The sequence below is a fragment of the Chelonoidis abingdonii genome, chromosome 21 (assembly GCF_003597395.2).
Source record: "Chelonoidis abingdonii isolate Lonesome George chromosome 21, CheloAbing_2.0, whole genome shotgun sequence".
Taxonomy (NCBI): domain Eukaryota; kingdom Metazoa; phylum Chordata; order Testudines; family Testudinidae; genus Chelonoidis; species Chelonoidis abingdonii.
In genome coordinates, this window is record NC_133789.1 from 9,196,261 (window position 1) to 9,221,313 (window position 25,053).

The window sequence follows — 25,053 nt, forward strand, 5'->3', positions numbered from 1 at the left end:
AGAACCCCCTTTTAGGAGTTTTTGGGGAGTACAAGTGTGTGGGTCAAATTGCCCCATCCCAGTCGGTGCTGCAGGGATGTGTCCCTCCACCCTCTGGCCGAGACCTCCTATCTGTTTCTTCCCCTCTTAGGGTGAAGCAAACCAAATTGTTCACAGTCATCAGACAAGGTTAAATCAAAGTATGAAGAAAAAGGAAGAAAGGAAAACCTATCTGCAGCTTTGGTCAGGGCGTTGGCCTCTCTTACCTCAGCCTCATTCCCTTCTTAGCTCAAGGGATCCATACCCTCCTCCTGCACTGGCAGAGGTTCTGTTGGTTGTCTGGGAGCTGGAAAGCACAACAGCCAGTTCCCTTCCCTGGGTTGCCCCTAGCTGAACAGAGTTTCCTCTTTTTAACTCCTCCTCCAGTCCTGGCCTGGTCTGAAGGGGAGAGTCCACTGCAGCCCAGAGCAGCTGCTTAATCTGCTTCCATGCTGGTGCAGCATCACAAGGGGATTTCTGTGTCAACTGGTTCTCTGTACCAGCCAAGGTGACTTACGGAATCAGAAGTTGGAGACTTAGGCCTTGTCTACACTTAAAATTTAGACTGACATAGCTATAGTGCTCAGGGTTGTGAACTCACAGCCCTGTGTCCCATAGCTAAGTCAAGGTAATCTCTGCTGTAGACACGGGTAGGTCGAGAGAAGAATGCTTCCATTGACCTAGCTACTGGCAGTCAGGGTGGTGGACTACCTACAGTGATGGAAAAACCCCTTCCGCCGCAGTACAAAGTGTCTATACTTCAGCACTACCATAGCACCCATAATGTAGACACGGCCTCATAGTTATCCTCTCCATTCCTGACCCATGAAGGACTATACCCCTCAGCGCTTTTTAGTGGGGATGTCACATCTATGAATTACACAATTTTTGTTTACACTCACTATCTAGGATGTTCACAGGGGTCAACACAACCTTCCTAGCACCAAAGACCTCCTTTAAGAGAAAGCCAACTGCTGGTGTTCCCTTTGGTGGCTGCTTAAGACAAGTTTCACTGTATAGTATTGTCTAGTAATATATTTAAAAAATTCTAGCCAGGACATATTTAGCGCACCACTGTACACATACAAAGATAGTTGCATTCTTTCTTCAAAAGCAGACCCTGGCAGCAGGACAAGACATTTTCAAGCCATTAGCATATCAGCTAACAAGGGCAGAATTTTAACTGCTCAGGTTACTTTTTGTACTATGTTGCATTAAAGACAACCAATTTTTGTGATCATCTTGCCGCAGCTGAAATCTGTAGACAAGAAACAGGCAGGCACAGAAGGTATAATGGAGGTGGGACACAAGGAGCAGGTGTATTTCCTGGCCCCCGTTTTCTAACTGGTTCAGAGCTACAAAAGGTTAATATCCTTGTCACATGACAGTATCCACTGACTCCAGCTATTACAGGAGCTATAAACAGAGTATGGGTCATGAACATGAATCAGTTCTGCGTGGAGACCACTTGAACGAGACGTCTCATGTATCGGTTTGGAAAATGGAAAGACACCTTAATTTTCTCTCCTCCCAAAGGGAATGGATCCTCTTGTACAACACAAAAGAACAGGAGCATTTAATTTCTAATATAGTTGAGATTTTCCTTGCATCAGCTCCGTATAAATTACCCTCTTTTCTCTTCGCAGTAAATTAAATCATATTTTATATTTAATGAGCAGTTTAAAAAATATTGCTCCTTTTAATTAGATTATTTGCTATTTTTAACACCTGATCACCCATCTGAAGATTGTGTTATGGCAGTTAAAACTAAACAGCCAAAGACCTGTTTATTTCAGAGGGAACTCCACAGATGCTCTGTCACGGCAGCTACAAGCGACTACAATGCTCCTGCTGTGTGTCCCCAGGGCAAAGAGCAGGGCCTTCTCAGCAAATGGTCCTCATGGGAAAGTCTGCAATAAAAGACCCATGGAACGGCCATGGCTGGCCCATGTCAGCTGACTCGGGCTCGTGGGGCTTGAGTTGAGAGGCTATAAAATTGCAGTGCAGACATTCGAGAAGGCTGATGACAGGGGAGGGTCCCAGAACTCAGGCTCCAGTCTGCAACTTTATAGCCCCACAGCTTGAGCCCAAGTCAGCTGACCCCAGCTTTGAGACTTGGTGTTGCAGGTTTTTTACTGCAATGTAGCCATACTTAAATTTGTTTCTTCTGGCAAGTCCATCAGAGCCTTTGTCTAGCCACCTTTAGGGTGTGGTGCAAGCTGCACCTCTCTGGAAGTCAGTGCTGCTTAGTGATTGTGGCTTTGGACTGAGAGTTAGGAGACCTGGTTCTATTCCTGTGGAGTGCTGTTGATTTATATTTGCAATACACGCATGATCCTCATCAGTACAGTGTTAGCCCTCCTTTGGGAAGCACTACAAATGGACCGTGCTATGAAAGTTAGGCACTATAGCTAGCGGGTTAACTTTTTCTTTTCCTCTTTAATCACTTAAGGAAATATTTAATTCAATTTAAAATAAACGGTACAGTGGTGAAAAGAGTTGCCCCTATGGTGTTTCAGGGAATAAAGAAATCAGTACAAATTATACTTTCAGAGTAGCTACATATTAAATCTCATCATCCTATTATTATCTCTGCAGCCCAAGCTTTTTCTGTTTCTCCATTTATTGTTAATATCTGTACAGAAAAGGTGTTTATTTTGCATTAAAATCATTACATATGTTTTTTCACTTAACTTTTAAGCAGGATTACAGGGCACAATAGGAAACAGTCCTTACGACTCTCTCACCTTGGAGCAAATACGATGGAAGCCTGATTTTTACATCCACATCTCATGTTTCTCATAAAGCTTATACGGGGGATGGGGAGGAGAAGGAAATAAAGTCATTGTTCCCCGACAAGTTGTTTATATTACTTGAAACTCAAATACATTTGAAAAATGTGAATCTCAGTTTGTCAGCAATATTCAGCTTTAATAACAATGAAATTACTGTTTAAAGCTTCAATAGCACCTTGTAAAGGATCTGTTGCTATATTTACAAATTCTTGTATATTACATATTTTCTTAAACCAATTTCCATATGATGTTCATTTTGTTACAAAACACTTGGTACAAATCAGTTTGCTAACAAACTTAATCAGCAACACGAAAGATTGGGGTCTTGATCCCTGGATCCAGCTGAGCTGTGCTTGGGGAAAAGCACAAGAGGGAAAACTTGGCTTCACATAAACTTTGACTTTCCCTGATCTTAGGTGCCAGATGGGGATCAGTTTGGCTGCCAGTATAATTTAAAGCATCCTCGGAACTGCTCTAAGTTATGTCATCTGGAATGGCCCCCCAGGTGTCTTCATAACAGCTGTAATTACTTCTCTTCCTGCCAGCCACATCTCCAACATACCCCTTATGCCAGGGGTGACTGCAAAGGGTGAAGAGAATGCTGACCTGATGCCACTCAGAGATTTCCCCAAGCCAGGGGAATCCACAGTTGGACAGTTGAGCCAGTTTTATAGTCCCTCTGTGCCTGTACTGAAGTCAGTATTTAGAATCTAGACACTCAGCTTCAAAGTAGCGACTTCATTTGAACAACAAAGCTCCTAAATATGACTGAACTGGTGTTTAGATCTCTTTGATCCATTGGGGTGAAACACACAATCGCGCTGAACAATTTCTGCAGCCAATATTACACAATGCAGTATTTGCATAAACATGGTTCTGAGAGAGACAGAGTTCTGAACTCTACCCACACTTGACTAGTGTCCATGGCTATGAAGGTCAAAGGTTTTACAGTTAGTCACTCTATTAAGAAAAACTAACTGCATCTTTCTTGTATACAAAAGAAAGAGGAGCAGGTACAGCTGACACTGCATGTGGCAAAATGGAAACGTCTTGAAGGGTTTTTGTTACATCTCTGGAGTCAGTAATTAGGATATGGCCTGTTACTCTGTTGCCCAAAGCGGCTTTACGTAAGTTATCTATGGACTTGTATATTGTCAGCATTTCTGTTTGGAGGCTGAGAATTCCCAAGAGCTGATTAAATAATGAATTTCTGAGGGGTAATTGACTGGAGAAAAAAGTTAGTGACCTAATGAATGCAAACATGCTATTCTAAGCACAGCTGTGCAAGGCAAATGTTGCCAGCATTCATTTTCAGATCTTTTAATCCAAATTTTGGATGTGAATGGAAACCAAATGTGCTCAAAGTCAAGAGCTCCCTAACTATAGCACCACCTCCATGGCCTTGGAGAAAACAACTGAAGGACTAGGTTAGAAGAGGAGTTACAACCATAACAAGAGTCTTTTGGTGTATTCTCAGCCTCCGTAAGTCCTGTGTTTTCTTCTACAACTCTTGAATTTTCCTAGTGCACTAGGGGTTCACATGTGGAATCCATGTGTTCTTTGGTTTGGAGGCCCACACCCAAAGAAAAGCTAAGTTAAAAATCCTCAGGCTGATAAGAGTTAAAAACAGTCTCAGTCACAGTACCTTTATGAAGATTTTCCAAGGGCTCTAGGACTCCCCTCCGGAAGGAGGCCATGGGATCCTGAACACAGGATCTCAAGCTGAGCATACTCTGTAGATGTGGTTCTCGCAGTAGCTGCTCCCTGTAGGCAACAAACTGTGGCGAGCGGCAGAGCAGTGCTGCCACATTGTGTACAAACTCTGGCACAAGACAGGTGTAGGCATTGTCGGCCTGGCAGTAATGATAAGCGACAACCTACCAAAGGGAAAACAACAAAAAATATCGACAATTACATTAAACTGAATTAAAGTTCAGCCATTCACAAAAGTAGACAGTGACAACTACTAATTGATCTGTCTGAAGAACGGCTTTGTGTACTGCATGATAGACTTGTGCTCCACTGTTTCAGATCTCCATGTCAGTAATAAGCTGTGATTGGTTTTTAAACTTAAATTTTATTTAGTGTTTTTAAAATATCATGCTAAGTCTGGTAACGGGTGTATGGAATACAGCAATATGTTAAAAAGAGCACTGCAAAACCTGCAAATTACAGATTCTCATGAACAAAGGGGTTGCCAGACTTACCCTACACTCCATACCCTCTCTCACAAAGGTCTTCCCGCACCGAACTAACTTAAGAAAAATCTCCCCTTCCCCACGGCACCCCTAAGTCCCAGCTCTTTGGTCGCACTGCTGCCACCTTCTCAAATGAACAGAAGTGCAGCCAGATCCGCCTTCCCCTTTCCATCTTTCCACTGGTTTCCATTCTTCCAGGAATGGATTAAAAACTCCTCCCTCCATGGACTGTGTGACGCCGTATGGAATTGTGAGACACTTTATATTATAAAACTGCAATGAATTGTGCCAGATATGCTGTGTAAGGTGTCAGTGAAAATGTTATGATTTGCCAAGTATGGTAATCTTGTTTATATCACCTTTGTATTGTGACCTAAAGATATGTATTGTATATCTGTATTTCATACTTGTGCTGTTTTTCTGGGTGACACCCCCGACAGATTGGCATCAGCACTGCCTAGCCTGTTCGATGGCCCATCAAGGGTCATCAGCTGTACAATGAACCCATTGAAAGGAGCCAGGGGATGTACCTTATGACTCAGCAAGGCATGTACAGGCAGGCTGGTGGACAGAGAACTCTAAGGCTTTTCCATGCCATGTGCTGTGAAGCTTGTGTTTGAGACACAGGAAGTACAAGCCACATGGCAAAAGGAATATAAAGGGCAGCCGAATCATCTCCATTTAACTTCAATCCTTCTTACCTCTGGAGCAACTCTTCTACAAACTGAAGCTCTGAACAAATGACTGAATGACCCATCCAAGCTTTCGATGTGTTTGAGAGGGAATTTCAAGCCAACAACTCCCCAATATGGCTAAGAACATGATATACGGACTTTGAAGTCTCTGTATGTATCTGACTGCTTTATCATTTAACATCTCTCTTCTTGTTCTTTTCTTTTATAATAAACCTTTAGTTTTAGATGCTAAAGGATTGTCTGGCAGTATGGTATTTTGGATGAGATCCAGACTGATACTGACTTGGTGAGGTGGCTGGCCCTTTGGGGTCAGAAGAACATTTTGCGTAAGTGAACAGAACTTCTCACTTTACTGGACCTACGTTCTAACTGGGAGGCTGAGACCTGGAATGGGGGCTGGGTGATTTCATTTTTCGGCTTCTTGGTAACCAGTGTGGGGGACCAGGAGCACAGTTCATGACTGGTTGGTGAGTGTAACTTAAGTGTTAGCCACCAGTGTGGGGAGAATCTGCTCTCTTTTTTGCAGCCTGCCCTGATCTTCACATTTTCACTGAGAGCTGCCCTAGGCACTCCAGGTCACAGTCTGTAGAGGATAACTCACTCTGTTTCCTCCACTGCTCTCTCTTTTTCCACCACACCTGGCCACTTGGAGGCAAGTGTCCTCTTCCTTCCAGTTTCGGCCAGCTTGGTCAGCCTTTCCATAGCACACTTCCCCATCCACTTTCCACCTCTCTTTAAATCTCATTTGACAATATCATTTTTCTATAGTTCTTCATTTTAACGCTATTTATTTTGTTCTGCAATGTATCTAGGGGTCCATTTTGTCTGAAAGACATGATATAGTCCCTTGAGGAGCCATACAGATGGATCCTATGAGTCCACACTCAACATTACTCATGGCTGCTTGTGTGGGGTGGCATGACTTGGGCTTTAATGTCTCTGAACTGCCATAATGAACCCTTGGTTGGCAACAACCTGTAGGACATCTAAAGATGTGCTCGTTCTGAGATGTTGTCAGGGGTGAACATTTATTTTCATCTGAACTAAGCAGATATGACTTTGTAAGGCATCATTTTTCTCATCCTAACTGCATTTTAAGCCTGGGCATCACAGAGTGCAAAGGCAGCTATACATATTAAAAAAGACTTTTCACTTTACTCCCATTTTTGTTTTTGATAAATGTCACCATCAAAGCTGAAGGCAGCACTGAGAGTTCTTTGCTGAAGTATTTGGTAAAGTTCAATTTAGCCAGTCTCAAATGCTTTCTATCCAGCACCTTTTACACATTGTGCTAAATCTCTGAATATAGATTATACTGAAAAAAACAATAAGCAGGCAATGGAAGTGAACTGAGAATAAAAGATTACATTTAAATGTATATTTCCATTACTTTCCTGAGGACTGAGCAAGTAATAACGACGTGATCTGTTGTAAGTGCAAGTCAAGTCATTCCATGTAAAGTATTAAAGAGTCAAGACATTACACTCTTTATATTAAACAGCAAACGTCAATGGTCACACTTGTATATTTTCTTTTTAAAGACAGCTTCAAAGTAATTTAAACTTGTTTTATGCATATTTTACCTCAAGTGATTCCACATGCTGGTGCATGGGATCATGAAATCAATCAGCCATGGTATGCCATCTGCACAGCTTCTGAGTACAGTAGAGTTAGTGCTCTTTAGCAATTTACAAGTTTCTGTTTTGAAACTTGAAAAAAACAGAAAACACTTCCAAGTGACTCAGTTCAAAATGTTGTGGGCCCTGAAGACAGAGATGTCTCTCTCTCTCTCAGCGGGTCAGAAGTACAGGTATGAACTCAGACCTTTGTTTCTACCTCTCATAGTGCTAAAACAATTCCTTGGCAACTTAGCTTGCGCATCCCTTGAAAAGAGATAAAATAATGCAGGGTAGTATATTTTGAGAAAGTTAATTTCCTAGAACCACCTGGATCCCCAAGTTGGTTGTATAACAAAGAAATATGATTATCACAATTTTTGTAGCAATTTTTTTACACATTTCAGGGCTTAAAAAAAAAACCCCGATACGTAGGAGCTAGAAAACTGACTCTAGCAGACAAATGCCAATAGGAAAGGTGCTACCACTCCTGAAGTGGGGTGAAGGAGCAATTAATTTCTCAGTCAGTGAGAAATGCTTTGTGCATCATCCTCCTGGCTACCAAGAGTGCATGGTTTGGGCCTCCTACTATGATACTGCCATTGAATCTTACCCGGACTAGTCACATTGCTCTTGGCTAGTAAGTGTCACAAAAATTAAGATCTTCCTCTGCTCATTTTTTCTATTCTTGCCTCTCCAATCTCTCTGCTTCCCTCCTTCTCCCTCTGCAACCACTCTCTCCATTGTGGCCCAACCTTCACCAGTCTCTTTTTCCATTCAGCCTCAAACAACCATCACCACTCACTCTTCTCTCTTTCATCACTCCATTCTGTTCCCTCTTCAGTTGCCCTTTTCTGGATGTGGGGCTCAGCAGGAACATTCAATCCTGATCAGTAGAGAAGACACACAGATCTGCATTTCTCCTGGTGAAGAATGGGTTATTCACGCTTTGTGTAGGTATGTTATTTGCGCTACACCTTCAAGGTCAAGCCACTGATTAGATCTGACCTGTGCAGCACAATACAATAATTAAATTTTACTTGACTTGAATTGAGTTTTGGTTCAGATTAGAAATGGTGGAGGGATTACAGGAGATTAGAAGGAGGAAGGAAGATTTCCTGGTATAGGTGGGCTTTAAGGAGGCATCTGAAGGAAAGAGAGGGTGGTTGGTTGACAAAAACGGGAAGATTTTTCCAAGAATATGGGGCAACCTCAGTAAAGGAATAAAGCTCAGAGAGGAAAGAGATGAATGCAGCAGTAAGGAGAGAAAGGTTTGGGAGGCAAATAAGGAGCAGGAAAAATGAGATCAGTGATGTACGTAAGGAAAGATTATGTAGCACCTGGGAAGTGAAGACAAGTGAAAAAGGAGGATAGGGAGTTAGGAGTGGCAGTAGATAATCGCCAGTAAGAGTAAAGGAGGAAAGAGCTAAACAGAATGAACCTCAAAGGCAAAGGAGTACGAAAGGGAGAAAGGAAGCGTTAGGAAATGTCATATTTGAAAGATATTTTAGTTAATAGGATGGGCCATTTTAAACAGTTCTCGGGCACTTCATGTGACATGTAACATCTTCCACTCAAGACAGCATTCCTTTGACATCATGCCTATAGACATGATGTGTCTGTTTAATTTTATAACATGTCATCATTGACATGAGGAGTCTGTTCTCTCTTATGTCTTCTTATACAGTCAAAGTGTCTCAATATTGAGGGCCTGATACCTCTGACACACTTAGAAAAATGCTCAAATCTTTACAGTGCATCCCTGCTTTTAGTACTAGGCTACAAACTTGTGTTTTAATCAAATTTTAGTATTTAACAGGATTTCTCTTTTTTTTCAACCATACAAAATGGTTTGGAAGTAAATACAGTGTAATCCGTTTACCTGCCAAAAGGCCATTCACCAAGTAATATTTTAGTTTTAATGAAATCAGCATCACTGTATTTTAGTATTTCGTGACTGTGCATATATGTAGGGATCCTGTTTATAGGGAAGGTTCTTTCATTATTTCTACACAGCTGAGGTGTTAGTACATGCCTGCTCAAACACATTAGAGTTACAAGGCATCAGGTCTCAGCAGCAGTGAATTTTGTTTCTTCTTCCACCTCTGCATCAGATGACAGTATTCTCATTCTTTTCAGGCGCCCCAGCAATCATAAATGATTCTTTCTTTAGCTAGGAGAGTGCGGCAAAGGACGTTTCAAGTCAGCAGTAATGCTGTGGGTCAAGTGTATTAATCCTATGGGGAAAGGAGCTACTGAACTACAGTTATGCATGGTGCCCCTTGGGGTGATGTGAAGGGCTAGCATGCAGGGGTGCAGAAGATGTATACATAAGATGGGTTGGCCTTTGCAAGGTGGTCATGACTGGTTTCATTTTCCTGAGCTAGCTGACCAACTTTCAAAAGTTACGGTAACATCAGCATAGGGCAGCGGTTTTCAACCTTTTTTTCATTTTCGAATGGCGGTGTGGTCTCCTTTGGAAATTCAAGCTGTGCTCTGCAGACCCCTACCATAAAAGTCTTACACAGAAAACTGAACAGAATTCAACTATAGATGTTGCATGTGCTCGGCCCTGCATTTGATGCAACGTGAGAAAGGGTGCCAAACTGCAGACATCTATAGTAATGACAATACTTCTGGGTTTTGACCTGTAGGTGGGGTATTCACTTACTTCTGATTGATTAGAAAAACGGAATGCCTTTTCTGGGATCTTAAACTTTATTTTCAGTCACATTTCACTAGCCGCTTATACACAGTCTGGGGGAGTCGCAGGGGTCCATGGACTACAGGTTGAAAACCACTGCCATAGGGCATGCAAATCCTATTGATACCTTTACATAGCATCATCTGGTGCTAGGAAAGCAACACTGCAAGTTCTCATTGAAATTTGGAAAACAGCTAAATATTAGTTTGATGGTTTGGTTTCTGGGTGATTGTTGGTGGAGGCCCCTCCTGGCCAGGGGAAGTTAGGTAGAAAAATGTTTTAATGGAGAAAGAAATACACACACAAAGCAAGGGGGAAAAAAGAAAAAAACTGTCCAAGACCAATAAATGGCGCAGACAAAGGATTATAAACCTGGACTCCAAACACAGACAGGATTTAGGGCTGGTTAGACGACAACTTGAAGGTGCTGGACAGATGTCTTCATGCTCTTAAAAGTAGATTTGATGAAGGGTCACTATTTCATCTAACTGTTAAAACTGGAACTTCATGAAGAAATTCATGCTAAACATAAGTCACATGAGTGTGCTTTTTATGGGATCTTAGATTAAAGACCCTTATTTTTATTTTTATAATGGACTCCAGGCCTTTCTGCCCTTCCTCGCTACTCTTTTCCCATGAGTTCACAGCCCCTATCTCCATGCTGTAACTACAGTGTGTCAGCTAGGCTCAAATACACAGTGCGGTACTGCATACCACATAGGTGATATTTCTAAAGCACATCAATGTGTTGTGCATTAATTGGTCCATGTAGATTCTATAGGTGTGCAATAAAAGTTCCCTGGTGCACATTAAACATTTGAAACGGTTTGAGACAGCACTATGTTAAAGCACACTAGAGAACAATTTGCGCGCAGCACGTTAGTGCAGTTTAGAAATCCCATCGCTGCAATGGCATAGCTGTACCATGTAGACAAGCCCTTAGATAGTACAGGGGGAGGTATTATACAATCTTCAGTAGACAGATTCAACGGGTACATGCCACTAGATTTTCACATATATTGGGCTAGCTCCTCAGCTGGTGTAACCTGCTGTCAGCTTCAACCAACTGAAGATCTGGCCCACTATATATAACCTCAGCACTGTGGACATGCTGGCAGACTGCTCATCTTCCGTCGGCAGAACCTTAAATAATTAGGAAATTTGCTTTGTTAAAAACCTATTTTCACAATAAATATATATTATAAAAATCCAAACCCACATAATTTACCATGGAAGGAGGAGCCTTCTCCCCTGTCAGAAGGCAGCACGGGGGTGTGGGTTCAGGTTCACTGAGGGCAGGATGGAGACTGAGGAGGAAGCGGACAGATGGAAGGAAGAACGTGATGAGAAATGGACAGGGGAGGTGGAAGACACATGGAAGACAAGATGCTGTGGAGGAGCACAGCGGGGAATAGGACTGGCCCAGAAGACAGGGTGGGGAAACGAGGATCAGAAAGGAACAAGACAACGAGAGGTGCAGGGGATAGTGATGGATAGAGGGGCAGCTCCGTTGTCCTCCCAGGGGCTTGGGACAAATAAGTGGAATCCTTCACCAGGTAGCCACTGGGGAGGCTCCCATTTTTGTTGTGCGTGCAAGGTTGAATTTTGAGCCCGAAACAAACATGTACATATTGGGAGTGGGTGGCATCCACCCAAAGGCTCAAAAATCAGAAAGCAGATGAAGACACACATGTCTCTTTAAAAGTTTATGCTTTTTCCAAGCCAGTCTCATGATTCTGAGCAGTCTGGTCCAGGGTTTTTGAATGCCTTTATTTGGCAATACAGCTTCCCTTGCTCTCTTTCTCTGCAATCCTCACCTGTCTCTTCTCCCCATATCTCAACACTTAAAAACTGCCGGAGGGTGGAGGAATGAGGCAGGCAATCTCCCCTGACAAGCAGTGCTCTGAGCTTCATTACTCAGCCAGGCCTTGGGGGTCCAACAAACTTCTCATGGTTCATCTCGGGAAAACCCCTCTGCAAAGAATTATGGGAAGTCCATTGGCCTGAGACTGCTAATGCCATTGGCTGTTATTCCCAGGCTGGGGAAGCTGGGGGAGGGGAGGTAGAAGAGAGGTAGGGATTGTTCTGATTTCCGTGTAGGTGAGCCATTTAATGATACATTTAAAAAAAACTGGGAAATTAATTCATAATAATCTTTGTTGGGAAAGTTGAGGTTGCTATACACATAACAAGCTTCACTAAACCACAAAAGCAAGGTAATGAATAGTTAACCCATTTAACCCTGTACTTCTCCAGCCGCAGGGAGATGTCTTACCATTTCCAAAATGACTAACACCACAGACCACACCCCCCAATCTTAACCACTGTGGAAGAGATGTCAGCCTTCCAGCACTCCCTTTACTCCAATATCACCTTCCAACCAGAAACATCCACAACTAATGACATGTGGAGGGTAAAAGAACGCAATGCGCCTTGTGAGGGTGTAACACTGATACACAGTGGCATTTTCAATATTTTTGTCCATGAACCTAATAGAGTGGTAATCTCACTGTTTCCTCTTGCAAAGGCTTAGATGGATTCAGTGAGCCTGTTTCAGAGAAAAATTCCAAAAAAGATCACAGCAATTCAGGGTTTTTAGAGCTAAACAAATAGCTTGATAGTTTGGTATTTCTAATACACTTTAAATTTGGTTTAAGATCTTTGTTCTCCTTAATTACTTCAGGGAATCACTGAAATCCCCAAAGAGGAGCAACCTTTCCCTCCATAGTAGTTATTCCTGTGCCAAAGTCTCAATTTTATGATTGAAGTACGGGACTGATGAATCAGAGACCTCAGTGGGAGTCTTGCCAGAGCTCAATGGGAACAGGATAATGCCCATTGTTTCAGATAATTTTTGCTTTTGATAACAGCTTTGTTTTTTGGGGGGAGTTAATTTCAGATAACTTCTGTGCAAGTGCTGAGGGGAAGGAAGTGCTTTCAGAACCCAGTAACTCATTTTCTTCTGTAGTTTTCCATGGGAAATAGTAGATCTGCTTGCTAGTTGTCTAAATTGGCTTATTTCTAAGGATTTTTCTTCTCCCTGATGACTACGGGACTATAAATCATGAAAGACTTCAAACTGCTCCCTCAGAGTACAGTGAAAAGCTGCTCCCTAATAGTATGGCAAAGAAACTTAAAATAAATGATAAGCTCACCTGGAGCTCTAATACTTTTTATTATTAATTTAATGCCACCAATGTGATCAAAATTGGTACAAAGTCAAAGATAAAGGCAGCTCCAGCCCCGAAGAGCTCACTGTCTGAAAACAGCCATAGAGAAGACAGGATACACTGGAAAATCCAGAGGAAGGAATCATAGGCCTTTTGCTTCTATTATAAAAGGGTGTCATAAGGAGATGGGAGAAAACTTGTTCTTCTTAGCCTCTAAGGACAGAACAAGAAGCAATGGGCTTAAACTGCAGCAAGGGAGGTTTAGGTTGGATATTATGAAAAACTTCCTAACTGTCAGGGTGGTTAAACATTGGAATAAGCTGTGTATGGAGGTTGTGGAATCTCCATCTCTGGAGATATTTAAGAGTAGGTTAGATAAATGTCTATCAGGGATGGTCTAGACAGTATTTGGTCCTGCCACGAGGGCAGGCGACTGGACTCGATGACCTCTCGAGGTCCCTTCCAGTCCTAGAGTCTATGAATCTATGAATCTGTTATAAACTCACAACCTATAAGCTCCAGGGGAGAAGTTAATTTGAAGGAGGGATTTGGACGAGTTGATGCTGATGTCATGTTTTCACCCCCGATTTCTGTAGCCTATGTCAACAATTACTCAGACCTTTACTCTTTTATTCATGGACTTCCATAATCGGCAGGTCATTTTTCTTCATAGTGTTGGTACACTGTATACTGACAATATCCTTGACACCACAAAAGAGCTTGAATATCAGTACTTAGGGCCATTGAATGTCTCATCTCTTTTCTGTATTTCTTTAAAAATTACTCAGGACAGTAACACGCACACAGGCTATCTTGATGGTGGTTGCCCTCCTACTCCAAATAAGCAGCTCCTACTAACTTCAATCTAATATTAGAGCTTGTTTTTTGATAAGGTCTGCAGATTATCATACCGCTGATGTCAGTTACGTTCTCCGTGACCAGCTGTGGAAGTTCTTGTAATGTACTAAAAAGAAGATTTTTCTGAATTAGGGCCTAATGAAAGAAAGAAATTAAATCTCTGACATGTCACGAGAATTGTTTCATTTTCCATGAAGTATCAGCTGTTGTTTTTTTTTAATGGATGCTGCCAAAGACGTAAAGGTCAACTAATCAACCTAAGCACTGGTCACCTCGAGAGGACACAGTATGCTTTGGAATCCAGTGACCGTTAGTTTGAGAATCAGTCCACGTTTACAACAGTCAAGGTAAGATTTACTGTCAGATTAACAACTGAACAAACTAACAGATGCAAAGCTGCTGCAATAGGAGCTCGTGTATGTCTCTTGCCTTTTAGTTAGTCTGATGGCAAATAACCAAAAAAAAAAAGGAAAAGCTGATGTGCTAAATTTTCAGCGGCAGATGGATTGGGTGTTAAAAGTCCTTCCAAATGGTGCCATAGCCAAGATACTGCAGGTCAGATTTTTTTGGCCTAAAAACCATGACTTGTTTCTCTTTTCTCCCTAGTTGATCCGAAATGCCAAAAGAAAAGCCACATTCTTTGGATGTGAAGTGGGATGTGCCACACTGGTTGAAACAAAGGGCCTGTCTACACTGGCACTTTCCAGCATTGCAACTTTCTAGCTCAGGGGTGTGAACACCCCCTCCCCCCGAGCGCAGCAAGTTTCAGCTCTGCAAAGCACCAGTGCAGACAGTGCACCAGTGCCAGGAGTTGCGCCCCTCGTGGAGGCGGGTTTTTTAGAGAGCTGGGAGAGTGCTCTGCCATAGCAGCGCTTTAACGTTGCCAGCGTAGACTAGCCTAAGTCACACACTTTGGCTTTGTAAAGTTATATTCTTTTTAAGGAAGGAAGCAGATTGGAGCTAAAAATACATCCATTTGTCAGTTACATATCCAGCAGGATTATTTGAGAATTCAGTGAAAAAAACCTTTCAAAAAATGAGCTATTTTAGGAGAGAGAACACTCTCTGACTGGCCGTTCTGACGGTGTGCGGCTTGTGCAATGTACAAGGAACTTAATGACTAATGTGTGCCGAACAATGCAGAGCTGGCAGTTGCAATCCTTTCCAAGCGCCATATGTGGAAGAGGAGAACACTTGTGAAAGTTCTAATATTTATTTATACAGACATTCACCACACACTCTTTGCCTTGCCATCTGGGTGCTATGTAAAACAAACAGTGGGCAAGATTATACCTGGTTCAAACACCAAGCAAAGTAAGTGAAGGCAATCATTTAGCACAGAGGTGGGCAAACTACGGACCACGGGACCGTCCCGTCCGGCCCCTGAGCTCCTACCCCAAGGAGGCTAGCCCCTGGCCCCTCCCCCGCTATTCCCCCTCTCCTTCAGTCTCAATGAGCTCCTGGGGCAGCGCAGCTGCAGAGCTGGGGCCTGACCCAGTGCTCTGTGTTGTGCGGTGTGTGGCTGGTTGCAGCCAGGCAATGCCACTGCCTGTCCTGGTCCAGCCTCGCTGCCACCCACCGGTGCTCCAGGCAGCACCGTCAGGGAGCATGGAGTGGGACGCGGGGCGTGTGTGTTGGATAGAGGGCAGGGGAGTTCAGGTGGTGGTTGGGGGCAGGGATGTGGATAGGGGCCGGGGTGGTCAGAGGGTGGGGAACAGGGGGGTTGAATGGGGGCAGGGGTCCCAGGGGGGCAGTCAGGAAGGAGAGGAAGGGTTTGGATGGGGCAGCGGGCGGAAGTTAGGGGCGGGGTGTCCGGGGGCGGTCAGGGGCAGGGGTCCCAAGGGGGGCCATCAAGAGGCAAGAAGCAGGGGAGGGGGGGCCTGGGCCATGCCTGGCTGTTTGGGGAGGCACACTCATCCCTAACCGGCCCTCCGTACAATTTCAGAAACCCGATGTGGCCCTCAGGCCAAAAAGTTTGCCCGCCCCTGATTTAGCACTAAGAGTTTGCTGGACATTTTCCTCCCCAGTGCAGGAGCAGGGAATAGGAAAGCACAAACTGCATGTACCCTTTAAAAACGTGTAGCAGCAGCAAAGCTCTCCAGAGTTCTTAGCAGTATCTTGCCACTTTCACACCATCAGCAAAGCAGGACTGTATCTTACAGGTACCATATAACCCAGGATGTAAATGTCAACCTATGGTAACAGGTTCCAGTTAACAGAGCAACTGATGTGCAAATCACTTATTAAAGAGTTCTGATCCGTTTATGTGGACGTAACCCAAAAAGGCGCAAATATCCCACAAAGCAGAACAATTCACATTCTACATCTTCATCCAAGAGGTCATGCAACCCAAGCAATTATCTCTTTCAAAAGCAAGTACTGGACACTCACTCAGCAATTTCATCTGGAATTCACTCCATTTGTCAAGAAAGAGGAATAATTACTATGGTAACCCTGTTGTATTATGACATGCTTTACAGCCTTCAGTCTGCTGTCTGGTGGCTATGAAAGATTAACTCTCAGAGGACGAGGTGAAGTCTTGATGTTTCGGGAATTTCATTGTAAAGAGAAATAGATTTTCTGGGGTTATAAAACTGCTCTGGAAGGTCTTCCCCACACCCTTGCTCATAAGCATTTGCATACTCACTGTCTTCTGTCAATATCCACATTGTGTGACGTATACTAAGACAATTTCAGTAATTAAACAGGACACGTTCCCAGAAAAGGTCATCATGGAACTCTTTCAATACCTGCGCGGCGAGTCTCCGCATGGCCTCTTCTTGGCGTCTGCGCATTTCAGGCGTTCCAGGGCAGCTTCCACTCGTGATTGACGAGTGAGCAGAAGGTGGCTGAGTTAGGGGTAGCTCTCTATTTGTGTCTATGTCTGTGCCTAACAAAGAGGGTAACAGATTACTACAGGCCAACCATGATGGAGACTATTACAAAGTACACAATAAGGTATCTTAACAATCCATTCAAGCGGTTAATATATTTTCCGTAAGCAGTCTAAAACTCTGAGCAGTATAAGGGTGCACCTAGGGGACACTCTCCTGAACAAATTTCTGCCAGAACTAACAGTGGAAGGACAGCAGAGATAAAGAATTAACCTCATCTTACTCATTTTCTTCATGTTAATGTTAGTCATTAAATACATACAGTATTTAGTGAATTTAATACTCCTGGACAATGTGGCCCCTCTCGTTAGAGTCAGGTATATTGTTGGGCAATGCTCTACTACTTCTGCCCATAGGCCCCTCATCTAAATGCTTCTTTTAATTTAGTCCCTAGCCCTTCTTGAGCACACATATAAATGGGGACCATTTAACCCGGTAACTAACATCCCAATTCACAACCAAGTAAAGTAACCAGAAAGCGAGAAGTACCAGATGATACCCAGAGGTGCATTAGCATGTTGGGATGGATGGAATCATCTCTAACGTGTAGAGTGGGTAGAGTGATGCAGCACAAATTAGAAGCCCTCTGTAAACGTCAGGATAAATGGCATGTTTTTATTGTGAACTCTTTCAAATTACATTATTTTGCAACTGGAAGTTATTGATTTCACAATTTTTTAATTAAAATTTTTTTACTTAACAATCCGTAACCATTGATTTCAATGTTTTAAGAGTATTCTAATACCAACAGTCTCTTCAAACATAGATCCTACTAGCACAGAATTTTCCTGAATGCTATAATGTACCCTTGACTTTGGCCTGAAATCACAGTTTAAACTATGATCCATTTATCTGCTGGTAGAAACAATAAGGGTAGTGTCCACTGTCTAAATACTTAATGCGTATGTTTAATTAACAAATTCATTTTTTGCACATGTGAACACAGCAGCACCTCTATCTGCCTGAGTTATGAAGAAACTGTAGTGGGATTTTGTTTATTTACAGCTCACTAACACCAGTAATATATTTCTTATAGGACTTTTGGGTCACCTGATCAATACATAAGTTATTAAACATATTAACAGGATTTATTTTTTGAATGTGTGTAAATGAAGATAGATACATCTGCTGGGAGAGCAATACAGCAGTGCACAGACAATCCAGGAAGTTTTTGGAGAGTGTTGGGGACAACTTCCTGTGCAAGTGCTGGAGGAACCAACTAGTGGACGTACTCCTCTTAACCTGCTGCTCAGAAACAGGGAGGAATTGGCAGGGGAAGTAGAAGTGGGTGGCAACCTGGGCAGGAGTGACCATGAGACGGCCGAGTTCAGGATCCTGACAGAAGAAAGAAAGGAGAGCAGCAGAATACAGACTCTGGACTTCAGAAAAGCAGACTTGGACTCCCTCAGGGAAACGATGGAGGCCTATTATGAGGGGGAAATGAAGTCAGGAAAGCCCGGGTCGTATTTTAAGAAGCCTTATGAGGGCTCAGAACAAACATCTGATGTACAGAAAGAATAGCAAATATGGCAGGCGATCAGCTTGGCTTAACAGAGAACCTTCATAGCTTAACACAAAACTAAGCTTAAATTTATCAAGAAGTGAACTTGGAAGATGATTTAGGGAGGAGCTACAAAAATATTGCATGAGCATGCAGGGGGTGTAATCAGGAAGGCCAAAGCACAATTGGTTTTGCAGCTAGCAAGGGATGTGAAGGTAACGAGAAGGGTTTCTACAGGTATGTTAGCAACAAGAAGGTGGGTCAGGGAAAGTGTGGGACCCTTACTGAATGGGGGCGGCAATAGTAGGACAGATGATGTGGAAAAAGCTGAAGTACTGTCAATGGTTGTTTTTGCTCAGTCTTCCCAAATAAGGGCAGCTCCCAGACGCTGCACATGACAGGAGAAGTATGGGAGGCGTGAGCAGCTCATGGTGAAGAACGATGTTAGAAAAGCTGACATGCACAAGTCCATGGGCTGGATGCAAATGCATCCGAGGGTGCTGAGGGAGTGGGTGATGTGATTGCAGAGCATTGGCTGTTCCCTGAAAACTCGTGGTGATCCGGGGCGGTCCTGCACGATGAGGAATAGAACATAGTGCTCATCTTTAAAAAAGGGGGGAAGGAGAATCTGGGGAACTAAAAGACACAGTCAGCTCTCACCTCTGACTCCCAAGAAGAATCAATGGAACAGGCCCCCAAGGAATCCATTTTGAGAAGCGAAACTTGAAGAGAGGAGAGGTGATCAGGACAGTCACCATGATTCACAAGGAAGTCATGGCCTGACCATCACCTGATTGCCATTCTAATGCTTCTGGCTTGTGGATATGGGACGGTGATGTGATATTCATCCTTGACTTCAGACAAAGCTTCTGATAGTGTGTGTCTCCACAGTATTTCTTGCCAGCAAGTTGAAGAAGTATGGATTGGATGTATGGACACATAATGTAGAGAGAAGCGCATAGATCGTCAGGCCAAACGGGTAGTGATGCAATGGTCGATGTTTGTTGGCAGCCGGGTATCAAGTGGAGTGCCCAAGGGTTCGGCCTCCCGGGGGCCGGGGCGGGGGGCGCGTTTTGTTCAATTCACTTTATTAATGATCTGATGATGGGATGGATTGCAACTTCCAGCAAGCTTTGCAGATGACACAATCTGGAGGGTAGGGATAGGGTCCAGAGTGACCTCAACAAACTGGACGATTTGAGCCAAAAGAAATCTGATGAGGTTCAACAAGGACAAGTGCAGAGTCCTGCACTTAGAATGGAAGAATCCCATTAACTGCTACAGGCTGGGGACCAACTGGCTAAGCGGCAGTTCTGCAGAAAAGGACCTGGAGATTACAGTGGACGAGAAGATGGATATGACTCAACAGTGTGCCCTTGTTGCCAAGAAGGCTCATGGCATATAGTTGAGGTTAGTCCTGCTTTGAGCAGGGGGTTGGACTAGATGACCTCCTGAGGTCTCTTCCAACCCTAATCTTGTATGATTCTTTATATGCCTTTTTTCAGAATAAATGTCTTATTTCTTATTCTGAGGAGCTTAGAGCTCCATATTAAGCAAACAACCCCAGCCATAATTTTTGATTCACTTATTTCCCAGAATAGAGCTGAGGATCTCTCCGATTTACTGCTACTTCAAGGAAGCGCTGGAGTAAGAACTGAAAGCCTGTGTGTGTTTGGTTTGCACAAGGATCTCTTTTCTGTGCTTTGCATGTGAGAACTGTACAACATTTTCCTATTCAAAGCCTCCAGGTCTCTACTGTGTGTGGGTTTTTAGTTTGAAAACACTTAAACTGTAGCTTCTTTAATCTCCCTCACAATCTCTCTAAATAGACTGAGAGAAACATCCAGCAGGTGCGTTGCAGGCTTTTAGTTAAAATACATAAACAAACCCTGCCTTTCATTACATGTCCATTTAGCTCTGGAAGGTGACATTCAATATTTCAGAAAACCAACATTTGGTGTTGTTTCAGATGCTTATATATGGCTGAGAATATTTCACTCTAGCAAACAGCATCTGGCCAACAAGCGGTTTAGCTATAGTTTCAGTAGGATAGAGTATCTCTTCATTCCTGTTCTACCCTTCTAAGTGTCGTGTGCGTGATATTAAGCTATTGTTGCCTTTCATCTGCAAGGTGGCTACATTTCAGTGGAGGCTGAAGTGATTTACGTTGGTGTGCAGGAGGAAAAGCAGTTGCCAAGCTCAAGATGCACTGTGGGACCCACCCCAAGCTCCTATACCAGAATAGATGGGGATAGATCAATCGTACAGGAAGGAATAGGTAACGTGTCCAGCATAAAGTGTGTTGCGGTAACGAGTTAGGGGAATAACAGATGGAGGGTTCCCATTAAGCAGGCCAATGATGTGCCCAAGCCAGGGGGCAATAGAAGAAAAGACTGCCTGATTCCTCAGGGGGCCTCAGTTGGCATAAACCAGTTCATGCTTGTAGTGGGGTGGTCACCCCGCTCCAGCCCAGAGAGCTGAAAAGCAGCCCCGGGGAGGGCTGGGGTCACACCCCAGTCAGGGCCCAGCTGGCCCATATAAGAAGGCAGTGGGCCAGGAGCAGGGCACACTCTCCCTCTAGCTCTTGAGGGAGAAGGGCCTGGCTGCCTGGGAGCTGACAAAGGTACCTAGCGTGGAGCATGGCTGGGGGAAGGTCAGAGGAGCTGGGGAGCTCCGGCCTGGAAATCCCCCAGGCTGCAGGCCTTGTTAAAGGCCAAGAAGGGTACTGGGGCTGCAGAGGGCAGCAACAGGGTAGGCAAAGGCAGCAGGTACAAAACCCCCTTGCCGGTGATGAGTGGCACTCACACTGCAGTCTGCCCCAGGGAACAGGGGCTAGGTGATGAATGGCAGTGGCCATAGACTGAGGCGAGGCAGGGACAGAGGGTGGGGGTTCCCCGGGGAGGGAAGACCCAGATTTGTGGGGGTACTGCCAGGGGGCAGCACCGCAGCCTGAAAGGGGCACCAGGGTCCAGGAGGGACTTGGGCCCAGCGGCAAGCAGGACACCGGCCTGCAGAGGGCGCTCAGGAGCTGGAAACACTAATTCTCTGGACGACCAGTAGGAGGTGCCGCAGGGGTGAGTCCTCACCCCATGACATTGCTCCACATTGTCCAGGTCTGGCCCATGAACAGTAAATCATGCCAGGGGGCCCCATTATGGCAGGTTTGGCAACAGTCTCTGAACTGGTCTATTGAGTGGTGGGAAGAAGTGGTAATGGGATCCTTGTGGGTGAAAGGTGCTCAACACATAAGCGTATGAGATTCACGCATTTCAGAGCTCTCTCTGTATAGCAGTACTTACGTTTTGGGGAGGCATGTGGGCTATCAGAGGCAATCTGTCTCATTCGTGTGCCATGGCAGCTGAGAGCAACCAGTCTGGAGATAATGGCAGTTTTACCAAACCCAATGTTCCCAACAATCACCACACCTCTGTTCACACTGGCATTGGCACTCTGCAATTGTGCGTCTATCTCATGGAACACCCAGTCTCGTCCGACAAACACAGACTCTGTGGTGATGCTTGGTACCTCAAAGAGCAGTGGTTTCAGGGAGATGTCCGGAGGTCTATAAGGTGCAAAGCGTACTGTAAAGAAGAAACACAGGGAAGGAACATACCGTTTAGGGTTAGATGGCAATACAGCTGTGGTTATGACACCACTTATAATGAATTAGAAGGCTAGAGTGCTCACACAGAAAAAAGAGAGTTTACTTGACCATTGGGCTTGCATTTATATTTCAGAGACTTATTACAAATAAAGGCCGTGTGAACAAGAGCAAAAAGGTGTGTTTTTCAATTGTTAGCTGAGCTCCACTGAACTCCACTGAAACCCCCCTTAACCCTCATGTAGACCTAGCCAGATAACCTGAGCTTGTCCTCTTGTACAGTGCAACCAAAACAAAACCACCTTAAAGCTGTTAAACTGTCTTCACACGGATAGCAAAAGGGGTTTTTAACGGAGCTAAACTAAATTGTTTGAGCCATTTCAAATGGCCAAACCAAACCATGAGGGAAAAGTCTGCTGAAATCTATCTTTTCATGCAGAAAATGTTAATTCAACGAACTGCATTTTCCCTTGTGAAAATGTTTTGATCAGCTTTAGTATAAAGGTGTTATCAGCAGGCATTTGGAATGGCTGCAATACTTCTTAATGGTGAAGTCAAAAGTGAGTGAAGAGGTTCGTTGCTAGTGTATGCCAAAAAAGCCATTCTACCACAGCATTCTTCCTGTATTTTGCATGTGGCTCATCTTACAACAGAAGAACTATTTTGATAACATTTAGCATTTTTAACCATTTTTCTATACAGCTAGGCAATCTTTACAACAATTTTTGGAGGAGAAAATTATAACCAAGAAACCACAAAATAATGTTTTTATATCTCAGAAAGTTGCTATTTTTATATCAAATAATTCATGAAGTACGAGGCATAAATCCTAATGTTTTACATTAACAGAAAAGAGTAAATATCAGCTCTTGCTTGCTCTCTCTTAATAGTAACCTTCTACACCCTTCTATTAATCAACAGATCAGTACATCTGACTGTCACACGTGCCCAGTATTTGGGAAATTAATCTGCTCTAACATTGCCAAGGTAGCTGCTAAGACTTTATTTGAGGACAAGTTTGATGAAGTTGGACACATTTTTTGCTATTTTGGAGATGGAAGTGAAAGTCTTATGGAATATTGGAGCATGTCACTGGCACTGTTGGATGCAGTATCAAGTGACAAGGAATGACGGAGACATTTCCCTTAACTCAGTGGGTCTCAAACTTGTTTACTGGCAACCTCTTTCAGATCACAAGCCTCTGAGTGGGACCCCCTAATAAATTAAACACACTGTTTAATATATTTAATATCATTATATATGCTGGAGGCAAGTGGGGTTTGGGGTGGCGGTTGACAGCTCATGACCCCCCATGTAATGACAACATGGCCCCCTGAGGGGTCCCAACCCCCAGTTTGAGAATCCCTGCCTTAACTTCTGATTTAAGTAGACAAGGTGGGTTGTGATGTGACCACCTCTGTCATGAAACCTAGTACGCGTTTGTGTTAATTTCCTAGTTTTTCTCCAGGGTTGGTGTTCCTCAGTATAGGTCCCCATGTTTAGGGAGAAGAGACAGGGAGAAGTGGAAGTGCATGTGCCTGGCAATCAGAGGGAGAAACAGTGCTGCTGAAGCCACTCCTGACTGTGTCAACTTTTCTGAAGACAATGAGAGGCTGTAAATTCATTACGTTTTTTAGGTCTATAACATTTCTTCTCCATTTAAAGGTTACTGAAAGTAAGTAGTCAAACAGCAAACCACCATATTTTGCATTAACCACAAAACCTGTCAGCTGGAGATAACCTCCAAGAAGGACTCTGTGTTGTCTCTCATTTCCTGAAACACACAGCAGCCTCTCAGGGGCTTCTGAAAATGGAGACAGCAAGGAGCAGCAGCAGTCTGGCAGCAGGTCTGTTTACTGTGTTCTTCTTTCCTATGGGTCCCCTGTCCCTGCCTGTGCGAAACCTACCTCTTCACCTTCAAACCGGCCAATACGTAACATCAGCAAAGCAAAACAAGTGACAAATTGATATTTCATCCAATACCGGTTATCTGATGATTCATACTATGATTTAGATTGTCGTAGTTTTTCAAGTACAAGACCAGTTTTAAAGATACCTTCTTACTGTGAAAACTACCTCAAACCTGACATCCCCCTATCCAGGTCATCTGCAACAGTGTTTTCACCCTAGCGCTTCACAGTCACGGTTCAGAATGCTCCCAGCTGTGCTACAGGATAAATTGCTAGCCCCTAGCTAGAGCGGTCATTACAGAAGAACTTTCTCATTTTTTAAAAAACCAACTACCCCTCCTCCATTCAGACAGATGCCAAGGAATGTTTGCTCATTCATTTATTTCTGAGCATTTAAATGTTTGCTTGTCGGCAATATTTCATAAAGGCTTATGGGGGAAGGAGCAGCATGAACCATTATCTGCAGATTTACTGTGTAACTCCCTTGCTGCAGTCCAATGTTACAGCAGGATTCTGAAAGCCGATTTTTTCACAAAGGGAATCATTTATCACAGGTTGCTTTTAAATGCACAAGATGCTCAATTCTGCTCTCCAGGGGAAAAAATTAAAGCACTTTAGCCCAGACAAAGGGCCAAGGGTGCTTTTCCTCATTCTAAAGGGCTAACATCAAAATCATTAGGCTTTACAATTAATTTGCCTTGACAGTTTTCCCATTTACTAACTATTACCTTAATGATCTCAGAGAGATCCTCCTTTCAGCCAAGCCCTGCTGCCCTTGAAAATACACGATCTATGCTGCAAATCTTGCTGCTGTATTGGAAAGCCTGGAATGCACCTTAACTGATGCAAAGGATCTGATGCAGCTTGAAGACCGCCTCTCCAAGGGGCTCTTTCTGCACTTCTGTGGAGAGCATTCTTGGCCAAGGGTGGAGAGATGGCAGCCAGTCCTTAAACACCAAGAATCTGCTGGCCATTGTTTTTGTTTTATTGCTTCACATCAGTGCAAGCAATGAATACAGAAATGTGCATATCCACAATACAGTGCAAGCAATTAATACAGAAATGTCACTATCCACAATACAGTGTAAATACA

General features: G+C 43.6%; 1 protein-coding gene across 13 annotated transcripts in view; it reads right to left on the reverse strand.

Moving 5' to 3' along the window:
• TANC2 (tetratricopeptide repeat, ankyrin repeat and coiled-coil containing 2) overlaps window positions 1-25,053 on the reverse strand; it is a 631,424-nt gene that overhangs the window by 72,612 nt on the left and 533,759 nt on the right. For all 13 annotated transcript variants that reach the window (XM_075059590.1, XM_075059589.1, XM_075059588.1 and 10 more), the window contains 3 exons: window positions 21,749-22,030; window positions 16,805-16,938; window positions 4,459-4,690 (listed from right to left, as the gene is read on the reverse strand). In XM_075059590.1, coding sequence (XP_074915691.1) covers window positions 4,459-4,690; window positions 16,805-16,938; window positions 21,749-22,030 — 648 coding nt within the window. The remainder of the gene's footprint in view (window positions 1-4,458; window positions 4,691-16,804; window positions 16,939-21,748; window positions 22,031-25,053) is intronic.